This window comes from Sorex araneus, chromosome 6, assembly GCF_027595985.1.
Source record: "Sorex araneus isolate mSorAra2 chromosome 6, mSorAra2.pri, whole genome shotgun sequence".
NCBI classification, from domain to species: Eukaryota; Metazoa; Chordata; class Mammalia; order Eulipotyphla; family Soricidae; genus Sorex; species Sorex araneus.
In genome coordinates, this window is record NC_073307.1 from 90,483,568 (window position 1) to 90,497,624 (window position 14,057).

Below are 14,057 nucleotides of genomic sequence, written 5' to 3' on the forward strand. Positions count from 1 at the left end.
TGTGGCTTCCCCTTTCTTTCCTCGTCCATCCCTCTCCCTCCTTAAGAAGGTAGGAAGTGAATGGTATGAGTCCGTATCTCCAACAGGGCACAGAGTTGACCCTCAATCTATTATTATTATTATTATTATTGCCATTATTATTTTAATGCCTTGGGGGCTCTTCGATTTGAGGCTCTTCCCGTTCCTGGAGCAAGCAGATATCACTGGGCTGCACTAGCACGCGACAGGGACAAATGGAGACGTTATTGGCGCTGGCTTGAGCAAATCGAAGATCAACAGGACTACAGGTGATACAAGTGATGCTTTGGGGGACATATTTGGCGCTGCCCAGGGGTAACTATTACACTCAGGAATCACTCCCAGCAGTGCTCAGGGCGCCATATGGGATGTCAGGGATCAAAACATGCCAGGCAAGCACCTCACCAACCGGACGATCTCTCCGGCCCCCAGTGACTACTATTGCTCAGAACTGCACACCTGATTTTGTTGTCTCTTTGTTTGTTTGTGTGTCTGGCCTCCCCCTGGCTGTTCTTGGGGGCTGGCTGCAGGGAGGGACCACGCCTCACGAGAAGGTCCTTCAAGAACCCCTGAAGGACCCTGTGGGGTGCCGGGGATGGAACATGGGTCACCGTGTGCAAGGTAAGCACCTTTCCCACGGCCCCATCTTTCCGCTCCCAAGCCTGAGATCTGGGAGCCCGAATGAGCGGCGGGTGGCAGGATGATGCCCACGGCCGCAGGGTCTGGGCTGGGAGGCCGTCTGCCTCCCCAAGCCCCGACACAGTGGAGAGTGCCATGGAGAGGAGGCTGTTTCCGCCGCTCAGTCCGGTGTACCTCTCTGAGCTCAGAGCCACCCAGTGCCCTGCCGTCACCCCGACGCCCGCCCAGAGGGTCTCCACCGCCCCGCCCCGGCCCTGCCCCCCACCCTCCTCCCGGGGCAGCCTTACCTTAAGGTCGGCCACGTCCCTGTAGCACTGCTCGGAGCGCGTGTGGTCGGAGAGCTGCACGTTCCAGAAGCAGGGCAGCTGGTAGACCAGGGCGGGGCTCTGCTTGATGACCGCGTTGAAGATGTCCTGGGGAGAGACCCCCGGGGGCCGGTCACACGGGCGGGGCCGCCGAGGCTCCCGCCCTGCCCACCCCCGCCCGGCACCGGCCTCTGAGCCGGCTGCCCGCAACGTCAGACGGCCCAGCACCGGCTCCTGGACCCTGCTGGGGCACGCCCACCGGAACCGCACAGGACGGCAATAGAGTCACGTGGGGTGTGTGTGTGTGTGTGTGTGTGTGTGTGTGCTTCTGTGTGTGTTTGTACGTGTTTCTGTGCTTGTGTACTTCTGTGTGTTGGTGTGTGTTTGTACATGTGTGCTTCTGTGTGTTTCTGTGTTTGTGTGTGTGTTTGTATATGTGTTTCTGTGTTTGTGTGTTTATATGTGTGTTTGTGTGTGCTTATCTGTGTGTTTGTGTGTGTGCTTGTCTGTGTGTGTTTGTGTATGTTTCTGTTTGTGTGTGTGTTTGGATGCGTATTTCTGTGTTTGTGTGTGTGCTTGTCTGTGTGTGTTTGTGTATATTTCTGTTTGTGTGTGTGTTTGGATGCATATTTCTGTGTTTGTGTGTGTTTGTGTGTGCTTGTATATGTGTTTGTGTGTGTGTGCTTGTGTGTGTTTGTATGTTTGTTTCTGTATGTTTCTGTGTGTTTCTGTGTTTGTATGTATGTTTGTTTGTGTGTGCTTGTGTGTGCTTGTGTGTGCTTGTGTGTATGTGTGTGTGTGTGTGTGTGTGTGTGTTGGGGTGGGGAGGTGCAGCTTCCAAGCAGAGCTCCGGAGGCCCCGGGGTGCCTTCTGGGGCATCTGCTCGGCTCTATCTCTGGGGTCCCGGGGGGTGTGTGCAGGGGAATGTGTGGGGCTTGAAGCGCCCGAGCACTGCTGGCAGAGTTCTGGAGGGCACCCCGGGAGCCTCCATTTTTTCCCTCCTCTTTTAAGGGGCGAGAGTGAGGACTCACAAGCAGTGCTGGGCACTGCTGGAAACCCTTGGCTGACCATCTGGGTGGCCCCACTGGCAATACGCGGCGGGCTGGGTCAACCCTCAAGGCCGCAATGCCAAGGGGCCACCGCGGCTGCCTCTGGCAGTGCTGGGGTGGGGGCGGGTGGGGCAGCGTTGCAGAGTCAGACACGCACCCCTGGCCCATCTTCCTGGCCCCTGCTGAGGGCCTGTTCTACCAGAACTGGCACATAGCCATCAATAAAGTCACATTGTGTGTGTGTATGTGTGTGTGTGTGTGTCGTGTTGGTGTGTGTGTGTGTCGTGTTGGTGTGTGTGTGTATGGTGTGTGTGTGTGTGTGTGGTGGGTGTGTAAGTGTATGTATGTGTGGTGTTGGGGGGTGGGTGTATATGTGTGTGTGGTGTTAGGTTCTGGATTTAAGCATTTTAGTAACTAAGTCCAGAGAAATATCTGCCAGAAATTGCATCATTTTTGTTTGGGGAAATATGGAATGATGGGAAGGCTAAATAGGAACAAACAAGAGGGCCAGAGAGAGGGCAGGGGTCGGGGTGTTTGCCTTGCCCACGGTCCCCCCGGTTCAATTCCTGACACCACATATGGTTCCCTGAGCACTAAGCCTGAGGTCCGCCTTGGGCAGTGCTGGGGTAACTCCAAGCCCAAACCGACCTCAAACGAAATAAAACAACCAAGCTAGCTTATAGCTTCTCCTTGCCTCTGCAGTAGGAAACGTGGCAAGGAGTCGCCAAACTCAGATAACAGAACACGGAGCACAAGAAGCAGAGCCCGTGTGCTTGCCTTCCCCGGGATCATGAATGCAGAGACACAGAGAAATCAGATTGGGGCCTCAAGGCCGTCATTTCCTCCGTGGGACACCCACAAACTAAACGGGCGTCCCTGGCAGGCCTCAGGAGAAAGGGAAGAGAAAACGGTCAAAGGAGAAAATGGCATTTTGATGAGCTTCTGTTAAGAGCTCTGTGTCTCACGGTGGAGGGAGGGTGTAATGGTGGTGGGATGGGTGCTGGTGTTGGAATATTGATTGCTTCTAACAAATCAGCACGGACAACTTTGAAAACCACAGTGTTTATATCAGGGGGAAGCTGGGGGGACGGAAATCATATACTAGAGACACACAAAAGAATCTCGGAACCGAGCAGCTCGCTGTAGAGATGGCTTCGAACTTTTCCCTCCACCTGACCCCTAAAGACCCTGGCAGCCGCCAACTTCCAGAACCCAGTGAGAAGTGCAGGTATGCGGGTTCAGTGACAGCAAACTCCAGGCTTCAAGGGGTAGGGGATGGGCCGGTCCTTCTCATCCCCTGTCCCTATGGGACCCTGGAGGTCACACCCACAAACCACTTCCAGCTGCTACTTAAGCTCCTTCACGGCCATGATCCAGAGACACACAAAAGAATCTCGGAACCGAGCAGCTTGTTGCGGAGATTTCTCCAGACCCTAATTATCTAAAATTTTAGGATTCCAGGCTGCACGACATCTTATGCTATTCATAACAAGCCATACAAAAGAGAGCATGGGGGAGACTGTCTGCCATAGAGGCAGGGGGAGGGGTAGGATGGGGGATACTGGGGACATTGGTGGTGGAAGATGTGCACTGCTGGAGGGATGGGTGTTTGGTCATTGTAGGACTGAAACTCAAACAGGAAAGCTTTGTAACTATCTCACAGTGATTAAATAAAAAAAAATTAACACTGTTGCACTGTCATCCCGTTGTTCATCGATTTGTTCGAGTGGGAACCAGTAACGTCTCCATGTTGAGACTTGTTGTTACTGTTTTTGGCAGATCGAATGCGCCACGGGGAGCTTGCCAGGCTCTGCCGTGCGGGCAGGATACTGTCTGTAGCTTGCTGGGCTCTCCAAGAGGGACGGAGGAATCGAACCCCTGTCGGCCGCGTGCAAGGCAAATCCCCTACCGCTTTGCTATTGCTTTAGTCCAAAATAAAAATTACAACAAAAAGAAAAGAAAAGAAATCATATACTAAAAAAAAAAGAAAGAAAGAGAAAGTTCTTTTTTTTTTTTTCATGGACTTTCTCAGACCACCTGGATAAAGAAGCTGATTTCTCTAGCCAGGTTTGTGACCTGTTGAAATGCATCTCCCGTGGGGCCAGGGAGACCACTCGGGGGTTACATACACGCAAGTCCCCCGATTGACTCAGCTCCTCTGGCTCCCTGGGACCCCTGAGCACGGCCAGGTCCAAGCAGCCCCCTCAGGGCCAGCCTTGGACATCAAGGCTTCTGTCCACGGTGGCTGGGTGCGAGGGGGGGGGCGGCAGGGGGGGCTGCACTCTGCTTGGGAGTGACCCCCAAAAGCAAGGAGATGCGTTTTCCCGCAAGGTCTGAGCGCAAGAGCTCAGCACGGAGCTTGGCCTTGTAAGTCGGAGGCCGCTGGCCACTCACCTGGTCAGCCAAGGACGTGGACAGCATCCCCATGAGCTCCCTCTCCGCCGTCAGCCTCCACATCTGCTCCCACTTCATCTTCCGCAGCTTGTCCAGAAGCAGCAGGATCACTCCTGGGAGACGGGGAAGGAGGAAAAAGAGACAGGAGGCATAAGGTCGGGGCGTGGGGCACCCCGCTGGAAGGGGGCAGTGTTGGCAAGGACCCTCAGGGATGGGCCCAGCCCTGTCTGTCCGGCAGAATTCAAGAGGGTGGCCTGGGGGGTGGGGGGCTTATAAGGAGCTACAAAGGTGGAATCCTGATTTGTAATGAATATTTTGCTTTTGTGTTTTGAGCCATACCCAGCACCATTGCTCAGGGGTTCCTCCTGGCTCTGCACTCAGGGGTCATTCCGGGCTGGCTTGGGGGACCTTATGGGATGCCGGGGATGGAACCCGGGTCGGACTCATGTAAGGTAAGCGCCCTACCTGCCATACTATTGCTCCAGCCCCCAAAGGTAGAACCCTGATTTTTCAAAACATATATTTATTTTATTATTTTTTATTTATTAAATTTTTAAAAAAAAATGAGTCACCGTGAGATACAGGGACAGATTTACAAACTTTCATGATCACGTTGCAGTCATACAATGATCCAGCACCCATCCCTCCACCAATGTCCATTCTCCACCACCAATGTTCCCAGTATCCCTCCCACCACCCCCACCCCACCCACCCCTGCCTCTGTGGCAGGCACATTTCCTTGGAATCCTGATTTTTTTTCCCCCTCCCAAATAACCCTTCCCTCATCTTCAGGAATCCCAGGAGAAAACCTTCCCCTGCTTACATACCCTCAAAGACAATGAACAATGATCATGATAAGAGACTCAGCAGAGCACTCTCCTTGGCCTCTCTCTGTGGGTCCCATCTCCCCTTCAATGCCTCCTTTTGGCCCAGGGAAAAGCTGGATCGGATGAAGCCTGGTTCTCATGCGATGTTCTGCCCTTGAGGGATTTCCATCACCAGGGCGCATGAGCCAGTGCTCCGGTCCCCAGGTTTGGGGCTCCGATACCACTGGCATCCCACGGCAGAATCTGCCCAAACAACTTCACACTGGAAGCTTCCTGGATGGGTGGGGGAGGGGACATGATCACGCTCTATTGGAGTTGGGACACCCCCCAGGGTCTCACGCTTGGATGTGGCTTAACAAGCACTGCTTCTGGGGTCAGGGTCAATGTGCTAATACTGACCTCAGAGGCGGCGGCAACGGAGTGAGCGAGATGGGCAAGAGGGCACGGTTGGCAGCTGGGCAGTGTTGGCACCTCAGCGTGCATGTCCTGAGATGCTCACAGTATGGTGGTTAAAAGGTGTAGGTTTGGGCTGTTTTCTTTGGTGCTGGGGATTGTGTTATTTGCCAAAAGGCTTTGGGTTTGGGGCCAGAGGGATAGCACTGCAGATAGGGGCATTTGCCGTGTTCACGACTGACCCGGGTTCAGTCCCCGGCATCCCCTAGGGTCCCCTGAGCACTGCTTGAATAATTCCCAAGTGCAGAGCCAGGAGTAACCCCTGAGCATCACCGGGTGTGGCTCCAAAACAAAAAAGTTTGCTTTGCGGGGAGGGGGGCCATGTCTAACAAAAACAGGAGTAAGGGGCCAGAGTGATAGTCCAGTGGGTAGGGCATTTGTCTTGCATGCGGCCGACTTGGTTTGATCCCCGGCATCCCATAGAGTCCCCCAAGCACCACCAGGAGTAATTCCTGAGTGCAGAGCCAGGAGTAACCCCTGGGCATCGCCGGGTGTGACCCAAAACGCAAAGACAAAACAAAACAGGAGTAAGCCAGGTCTGACTCCTGGCTCTGTGCTCAGGGATCATTCCTGGAAGGGCTCAGGGGATCATATGGGGTGCCGGGGATTGGGCCTAACTCAGCTGCGTGCAAGGCAGGTGCCCTACCCACTGTGCTATCTCTCTGCTCTTTCCCCCAGTGGTTTTCTTTTAAATAAAAATGGAGGAAAACAGCCCAGCACTGTACCTGTCACGGTCTATCCCTGGGACTCCTGTGGTGTCCTTTGTCCCCAGACATGTGAGCCGGTGGTGCTACTGGGTGGTCCTTGTACAGGGTATGTGTTCATCTTCACAGACAGGAAGTAGGTCCTTTTGGGCTCTGAGTTGCCCGAGTCATTTCCCCTCTGCTCTCCTCCTACAGACAGGCCCTGTGCTCCTTCCAGGAGCTCCTTTCTGGGTTCCAGGGGGCAACAGTCACCACAAAAGCACGGTAACTACAGTCAAGGTGTGTGGACGCATGTCTGTAAGAGGCGGACCAACAGCCCCGGATGCCTAGGAAGCTACAAACAGAAGGGTGTTCCCTTCTCCTCCCAACTATCTGGGTATTTTTTTTGGGGGGGAGGGAAAGGTGCTTGGGAGAGGTGAGGGCCACACTCTGTGATATTTAGGGGTTACTCCTGGCTCTGCACCCAGGGATTACTCTTGGCGGTGCTCGGGGGAACCATATGGGATGCTGGGGATTGAACTCAGGTCAGCTGCGTGCCAGGCAAACACCCTACTCGCCGTGCTATCCCTATACTCGCTCTAGCCTCTCAACTGTTTTAAGGTTCCTTTCTTTGTTCTCAAGGAAAGGGCACACCCAGTGATACTCAGGGCTTACTCCTGGCTTTGTGCTCAGCCATCATTGCCCAGGAAATGCCAGGGATTGAACCAGGGTCGGCCATATGCAAGGCAAGTTCCCTACCCACTGGACTACCATCTGGTCCTTAAGATTAGTTTTTTTTCTTGTTTTTTTTTTGGGGGGGTCACACCCAGTGATGCTCAGGGGTTACTCCTGGCTCTGCACTCAGGAATCACTCTGGGTGGTACATGGGGGACCGTATGGGATGCCAGGGATTGAAACAGGGTCGGCCGTGTGCAAGGCAAACGCCCTCCTCACTGTACTATCACTCCAGCCCCCAAGATTCATTTTTCACGGGGAGGGGCCTGGGTGAGCGAGAGGAGGGCAGACAGGAGTGCAGTCATGGGAGACATATTTGCCTTAAACAATGTGGAAAGAATAAAATGCACGAGGCAAGGCAGACAAACGACCGGGCAGGGAGAGAGGCTCATTCGGATGGGAACTGGATGGCGTGGAAGGATCTGTTTCCTCCCAGCTCAGTCGGGATATGCTGAGAAAAGCAGAGCTGGGAGAATTCTCCCACGGGCCAGGGCAGTTAATTCAGTGGATGGAATTGTAACACCCATTGGCTAATCCATCAATCCTTCTGTTGCTGAGCTCAGCAGAACGGTTGGTGGAGAAAACTCCAGGCAGCTGAAAAATGATCTCTGCTGATCCCCAGTTCCTATGTTTCGAAGAGTTGTAAAGACACCGGTTCCCCAGGTCATGCCAGCTCTTGGGCGTTTCACTAAGTCCCCTGGGAGATGAAAGCTTATTCACCACCTAGCAAAAGCGTTTGGTCACAGAGAATTAAAACACTCTAAGGGGCTGGAGTGATAGCACATCGGATAGGGCGTTTGCCTTGCACTCGGCTGACCCGGGTTCGATTCCCAGCATCCCATATGGTCCCCCGAGCACTGCCAGGAGTAATTCCTGAGTGCATGAACCAGGAATAAACCCTGTGCATCGCCAGGTGTGACCCAAAGAGCAAAAAATAAACAAAACAAAAAAATTAAAACAAACAAACAAAGACTCTGATGATGGGAAAACAGGATCAAACACAGCTCTGGATTGAGCCAAAGAGGGCTGGAAAGAGCTTCACACATGTGAGAGGCCTGGATTTGATTTCTGTCATGGCCTGGTCCCCAAGTGAAGAAAAATTTCATCAAGTCTGACTGAATAAACCAATTCTGGTTTTTTGGGGGCAGGGTTTGTTCATTTATTTGTTTTGTTTTGGGGTCCATGCCTGATGATGCTCAGGGGTTCCTCCTGGCTCTGCACTCAGGGAATTACTCAAGGCAGTGCTTAGCAGGACCATATGGGGTCCAGGGATGGAACTTGGGTCAGCCGCGAGCAAGGCAAATTCCCTATAACCTGCTGTGCTATCTCTCTGGCTCCTAAAGAAGCCAAGTCCAATGACGTTGGATAGAGGCTCCGACGTACAAAAAACGTGGTGGTGGTGGAAGGTCCAGGCAGTGAGCAGGGGGAGTGATGCTCATTCAGAAGGTGAGTGTTAGAGCTACCGGTCCCTGGAAATGGAGATGAGAAAGGATCCTTTCGGATGCTTGAAGACGTGGCCAGTCCTGAGTGGCAGAAGGCAGCCCGGACTTGCCAAGCTAGCTGGCCGGCTGAAGAGGGGGTACGTAGAACGGAAGACCAAATGCAGAGACGCACTATCATTACCCTGCCCCCCAGGTGTTTCTTCTGTGTAATTGTGTTTTGAGGGTCAGGAGGGAGTCTGGAGCAGGGTAGCCTGGCAGTGATTCTGTGTAAGAGCCCAGGGACATGGCAGTGCTGGGGCCCTGTGCCCGCAGGGGGATGTCCAGCCAGCCTCCGCCCCCCACCCCCCCGGCAGTGACAAGGACCTCCAGGGTGGTACCCAGTGATGCTTGGGGGACCATGTGATTCTATTCGCTCAGGTCAAGTTCTCTTGGCTCCCTCCCAACAATCTCTTTCATAATTGATATCAAAAAATATCTCTTTTATGTCATATTAAGTGGATTTTTAATTTTATTTTTTTGCTGGTTTGGGGGCCCCACCTGGCCATGCTTAGGGGCGGCGCCCAGTGCAGTGCTTGGGACTGAACCTTAGGTTCCTGCGTGCCAAGTCAGTGCTCAGTGTTCTGAGCCCTCATCTCCTCTGCCCCAGGTCGGAACTATTTCATTCATTTATTTATTTATTTTAAATTTTTTTATCTTATTCTGATGGGCTGGAGCGATAGCACAGCAGTAGGGCATTTGCTTTTCATGCGGCCGACCCATGTTCGATTCCTCCGCCCCTCTTGGAGAGCCCGGCAAGCTACCGAGAGTATGTATGGAGCCCGCACGGCAGAGCCTGGCAAGCTACCCGTGGCGTATTCGATATGCCAAAAACAGTAACAATAAGTCTCATGATGAGAGACGTTACTGGTGCCCGCTTGAACAAATCGATGAGCAACGGGATGACAGTGACAGTGATCTTATTCTGATAAAGTGTACAATATTTCATCACATTCGATGTTCAAACACCCATCCCACCACCATGACCCCTCCCTGCCACCATATTTCGAATATTTCCATCCAGAACCCTGAACCCTGCCCCCAATGCAGAACAGAAATGATTTATGTTGTATTGCTTGTTATGAATAATCCACGGAAAGTGAGACAAAAAGGTTTCTTAGAGGAAAGTGTGTGAAGATTGCTGTCTTTCACCCAGGAGCCCTTAAGCCCCGCTATAAGAGATTAGTAACATGTTGCTAAAGGTTGAGCCTTGTGTGCTAATATCTGTACCTGTCTAAATGTATTTCCCCCTAAGATTGGTTGCCTTCTACTTTAAACCCCAACAGACGTGGTGCGAGACTCTTGGTACATCAGTGGTGTAAAGCATGAGATACTCAGGAATAAACTGACTCATGGGTGAGGCTCATCTGAGCCTGTGGAGAGCAGCCCCGAGTGTGATGGTAGTTGAGTTCTGGAGGTTTTTGGCTGCTGGGCTGACTTCACTGGGGCAGGGAGGGTCCTCACCCACCCACCCCCGGGGTGCTCTGAACGAAACAGCCTGGCGTGGGGGCTGGAGGCATGTCTATGGCATCTTGTTCTGTGCTCTCTTCCAAGAGATTTATCGTTGGGTCATGGCTGTTACTGAGATTATATGGCGCCAGAGGCAGCTTGTGGATGTGACTGCCAAGATGCAGGAAATAGGAGGAGATGGGGGGGGGTGTCACCCATTCCCTGGTGGTTGGAACTATTTGAAAAGGACAGCGACGCCCAGAAGCAGATGTTACAACTACCCAGCACCCCATAGAACCAACTAATGCGCAATCACCTTTTGGATGAATAAAATGAGGTTGCAGATCATTCAAATGCATCTCTGTCTCCTCCTAGCCCTTCTTCCCCAAGGGTAAACCACCACTCTGAGCTGGCTAAGTTTTGTTGCCAGGCTTGTGTTTATTCTCTGTAAATCTATTAGTAGACAATAGTCCGTGGATAAGAGTGTTTCTTGGTGGTGGTTCCTACCCTCACCCTCCTTTTCACACAACGCCACAGGTTTAAGATTTCAATATCTAGTTTACTCTGATCCTGACTTGATTCAGTATAGAAATAGGCAGCAATTTCTTTCTTTTTTTTTTTTTTTTGCTTTTTGGGTCACACCTGGCGATACACAGGGGTTACTCCTGACTCTGCACTTAGGAATCACTCCTGGCGGTGCTCAGGGCACCCTATGGGATGCTGGGAATTGAACCCGGGTCGGCCGTGTGCAAGGCAAACGCCCTACCCACTATGCTATTGCTCCAGCCCCGGCAGCAATTTATTTCTTAAAATAGAAGGCATCTACTGAATCATCTATTTATTTATTTATTTAGGTTTTTGGGGCCACCCTCAGTGGTGCTCAGGGCTTACTCCTGGCTCTGGGCTCAGGGGTAACTCCAAGTGGGATTTAGGAGGACCCGATGGGGTGTTGGGAATTGAACCCAGGTCAGATATGTGCATACTAAGCTCCCGAGCCACTGCACTAGGTCTCTTGTCCTGCTGTCTGTCTTTTCATATTCCACCTGGAGAATGATGCTTACGGTTAGAAAGGCTGATCCACAAGGCCCTTTAAGAGACAGTACAGAAGGGCTCCTCTGCCCCTGAACGGCCATGATCCCAGAGGCACACAAACCAATCTCGGAAGGCAGCGGCTGCTGGCAGAAATGCTCCTGGACTGTGAACTAAGCTATGGCCCCGGGCCACCTGGGAGGGGAAGGGTTTCTGTCCCTCGGCCTTTTCCCCTTTGCAGCACCATGACAACTGCCACCTTTCAGAGCCAAGTGGACAGAGAGGTAGGAGCTTGCAGTGATGAGGCACATGGGGAATCTCCAGATGGGGGGGGGGGGCGGAACCGGCCCTGCTCCCTACCCAGACGAGACCCTGAGCGGAACCCATGAATGGCTCCTCCGCTCCTGAACGGCCATGATCCCAGAGGCACACAAACCACAAACCAATCTCGGAACCCAGCTGCTGCTGGCAGAAATACCTCTGGACTTAATTACTAAAATACACAAGAGAGATCACATGCTCTTCATTATCAGCAGTAGAAAACAAATTATCTAATGATGCCTTTTCGTCAGGTCTGATTGTTGGGGGAAAATTCCAAATAATAATAGTGGATTTTCTGTCAAAAATTGAATGTAATCAAAGTAAAGAGAGAGTAAAGTGAGAATCACCTGCCACACAGGCAGGGTGGGGGGTGGGAGGGGGGTATACTGGGGTTCTTGGTGGTGGAATCTGTGCACTGGTGAAGGGATGGGTGTTTGATCACTGTATGACTGAGACTTAAACCTGAAAGCTTTGTAACTGTTCTCATGGTGATTCAATAGAGAGAGAAGAGAGAGAGAGAAAGAGAGAGAGAGAGAGAGAGAGAGAGAGAGAGAGAGAGAGAGAGAGAGAGAGAGTACAGGGGTAAGATGCTTTCCTTGCATGCAGTCACCCTGGGTTGATCCCTGGCACTGTCCAGGGTCCCCCAAGCTCCACCAGGAGTGATCCCTGAGCACAGAGCCAGGAGTAAGTCCTGAGCGAGGCGCCATCTGAACCCCATATCCCCCCATCCCAAAGAAGGGCTGATTTAAGGGTTCCAGCTACCCCCTACCTCACCCTTGAGGCCAAAAGCATACTTTTGTTTGCTTCTTTTGGGGGAGGGGAAATTTGCCTGGCAGTGCTCAGAGGCTACTCCTGGCTCTGTGCTCAGGGATCACTCCTGGCAGTGCCTGGGGGACAATATGCTGTCCTGGAGATAGAACCTGGGTCTCCTGCATGCAAAGCCCATGCCCAGGCCGCCAGCCATCACTCCACCCCCCTGCGTGGATCATGGTTTTTAATCCGTCTCCACGGCCCGGGCTGCACCAGGCTGCAACCATCTGCGGAGATGGAGGGAGAGAGTGGTTGTGGCAGGGTGCCACTGGGTCTGGGGCGGAAAGGTCTGCAAAGAGGCAGGTCACGGACACGATTACATCCCAGGCTCGAAGCCCCTCCCCGCCCCGGGATGCTCTAAAGCTCAGCTTCCTGGGTTGGTGCCTCTAAAAAAAAAAAAAAAAGCCAACCTGTACTTTAGAAAAAAAAAATTCTTGGTGGTTTTATATCCCGACATGTTTGATCCGGAGACTTATTTCCTATACCGGGATCCCGGGAGTTCCAGGAAAATGAAAAGGGATTGTGAGCGGAGAGCCATTAAGCCCCGGCGCGAAGAACGAGCCGAAGCTTCCTTTGGGCACGCCCAGCTGTGCGCAGCCAGGCCTGGATTCCTCCCCTTCCCGTGGGTCCGGGACTCCCAGCACTGCCTGGCCGCCCATCCGCCTCTTTCTTGGCAAAGGAGAAGAGCTGGCTGTCAGCCCGAGGTCCCCTTCATGCGTGTTGATGGGACACGCTTAGCTCTGTCTCTGTGTTCAACCCAGAACAGAGTCCAAAGCAAACAGGGGAGGCTGAGAGCAAAACCGGCCTCGTAGCTCCCGAGCTTGGCTCTGGGTCCCTGGCGAGCACCAAGTGTCGCTGCCTCTGATGGCATAGGAGGGGCCCCCAGGGTCTTGTCACTCTTGGCCTGAGGGGCCGAGAGGGGGCAGGCAATGGCCCTGGAGGTGCTAAGATGCTAAGACGCTAAGCGGTGAGGGCAAAACTGATGCCATGACATCAGTCCTCTTGAGTCCCTGATCACTCACTCACTTCCCGGCCCTTCCTGGTATCCACCATCTTCCCTTGCCACCCCCAGTCACACACACGAAAAAGTGTCAAATACCCCATCCCGCGGCACCCCAGAGCCTTTGCTGCCTTGAAGCTGGGAAGCTGGGGGTGGGCATCAAGCAGGCGGCTGCAGGGACCCCGAGACCCCCAATTCCCACGACGTGCTGGGGAAATGACTATGCAGGATCTCCCTCTCTCTCCCTCCCTCTCTCTCCTCCCCGCCCTCTTCTCTCTCCCTCCCTCTCCCTCTCTCTCTCCCTCCCTTTCTCCCTCTCTCTCCCTCTCCCTGTCTCTCTCCCTCTCCCTCTCTCTCCCCCTCTCTGTCTCTCTCTCCTTCTCTCTCCCTCTTCCTCCCTCTCTCTCCCTCTCTCTTCTCTCTCCCTCTTCCTCTCTCTCTCCCTCTCCCTCTCTCTCTCCCTCCCTCTCTCCCTCTCTCTCCTTCTCCCTGTCTCTCTCCCTCTCTGTCTCTCTCTCCCTCTCTCTCTCCCCCTCTGTTTCTCTCTCCCTCTCCCTCCCTCTCCCTCTCTCTCCCTCTCTCTCTCCCTCTCTCTTCCTCTTTCCCTCTCCCTCTCTCTCTCTCCCTCTCTCTTTCCCTCTCTCTCTCCCTCTCTCTCTCTCCCTCTCTCTTTCTCCCTCTCTCTCTCTTTTCCTCTCCCTCTCTCTCTCCCCCTCTCTCTCTGCACTCAAGCCTAGAGTTGTCCTGTCACACACGACTCCACAGACAGGGAGTTCATTACAAAGCACTTAATTAAAAAGTCCCCCGCTGACCGTACCTGGGACTCCACCATCTCAATCCCATCAAGGGGAAAGGTCCTAGCTTTAG

At 53.1% G+C, this 14,057-nt stretch overlaps 1 protein-coding gene across 1 annotated transcript in view; it reads right to left on the minus strand.

The window, feature by feature from the left end:
* Nucleotides 1-14,057, minus strand: part of LARGE1 (LARGE xylosyl- and glucuronyltransferase 1) — a 531,600-nt gene that overhangs the window by 63,237 nt on the left and 454,306 nt on the right. Inside the window, exons 8-9 of the mRNA XM_055141751.1 lie at nucleotides 4,406-4,518; nucleotides 945-1,070 (exon numbers count right to left, since the gene is read on the minus strand). Of these exons, the coding sequence (XP_054997726.1) occupies nucleotides 945-1,070; nucleotides 4,406-4,518 (239 nt within the window). The remainder of the gene's footprint in view (nucleotides 1-944; nucleotides 1,071-4,405; nucleotides 4,519-14,057) is intronic.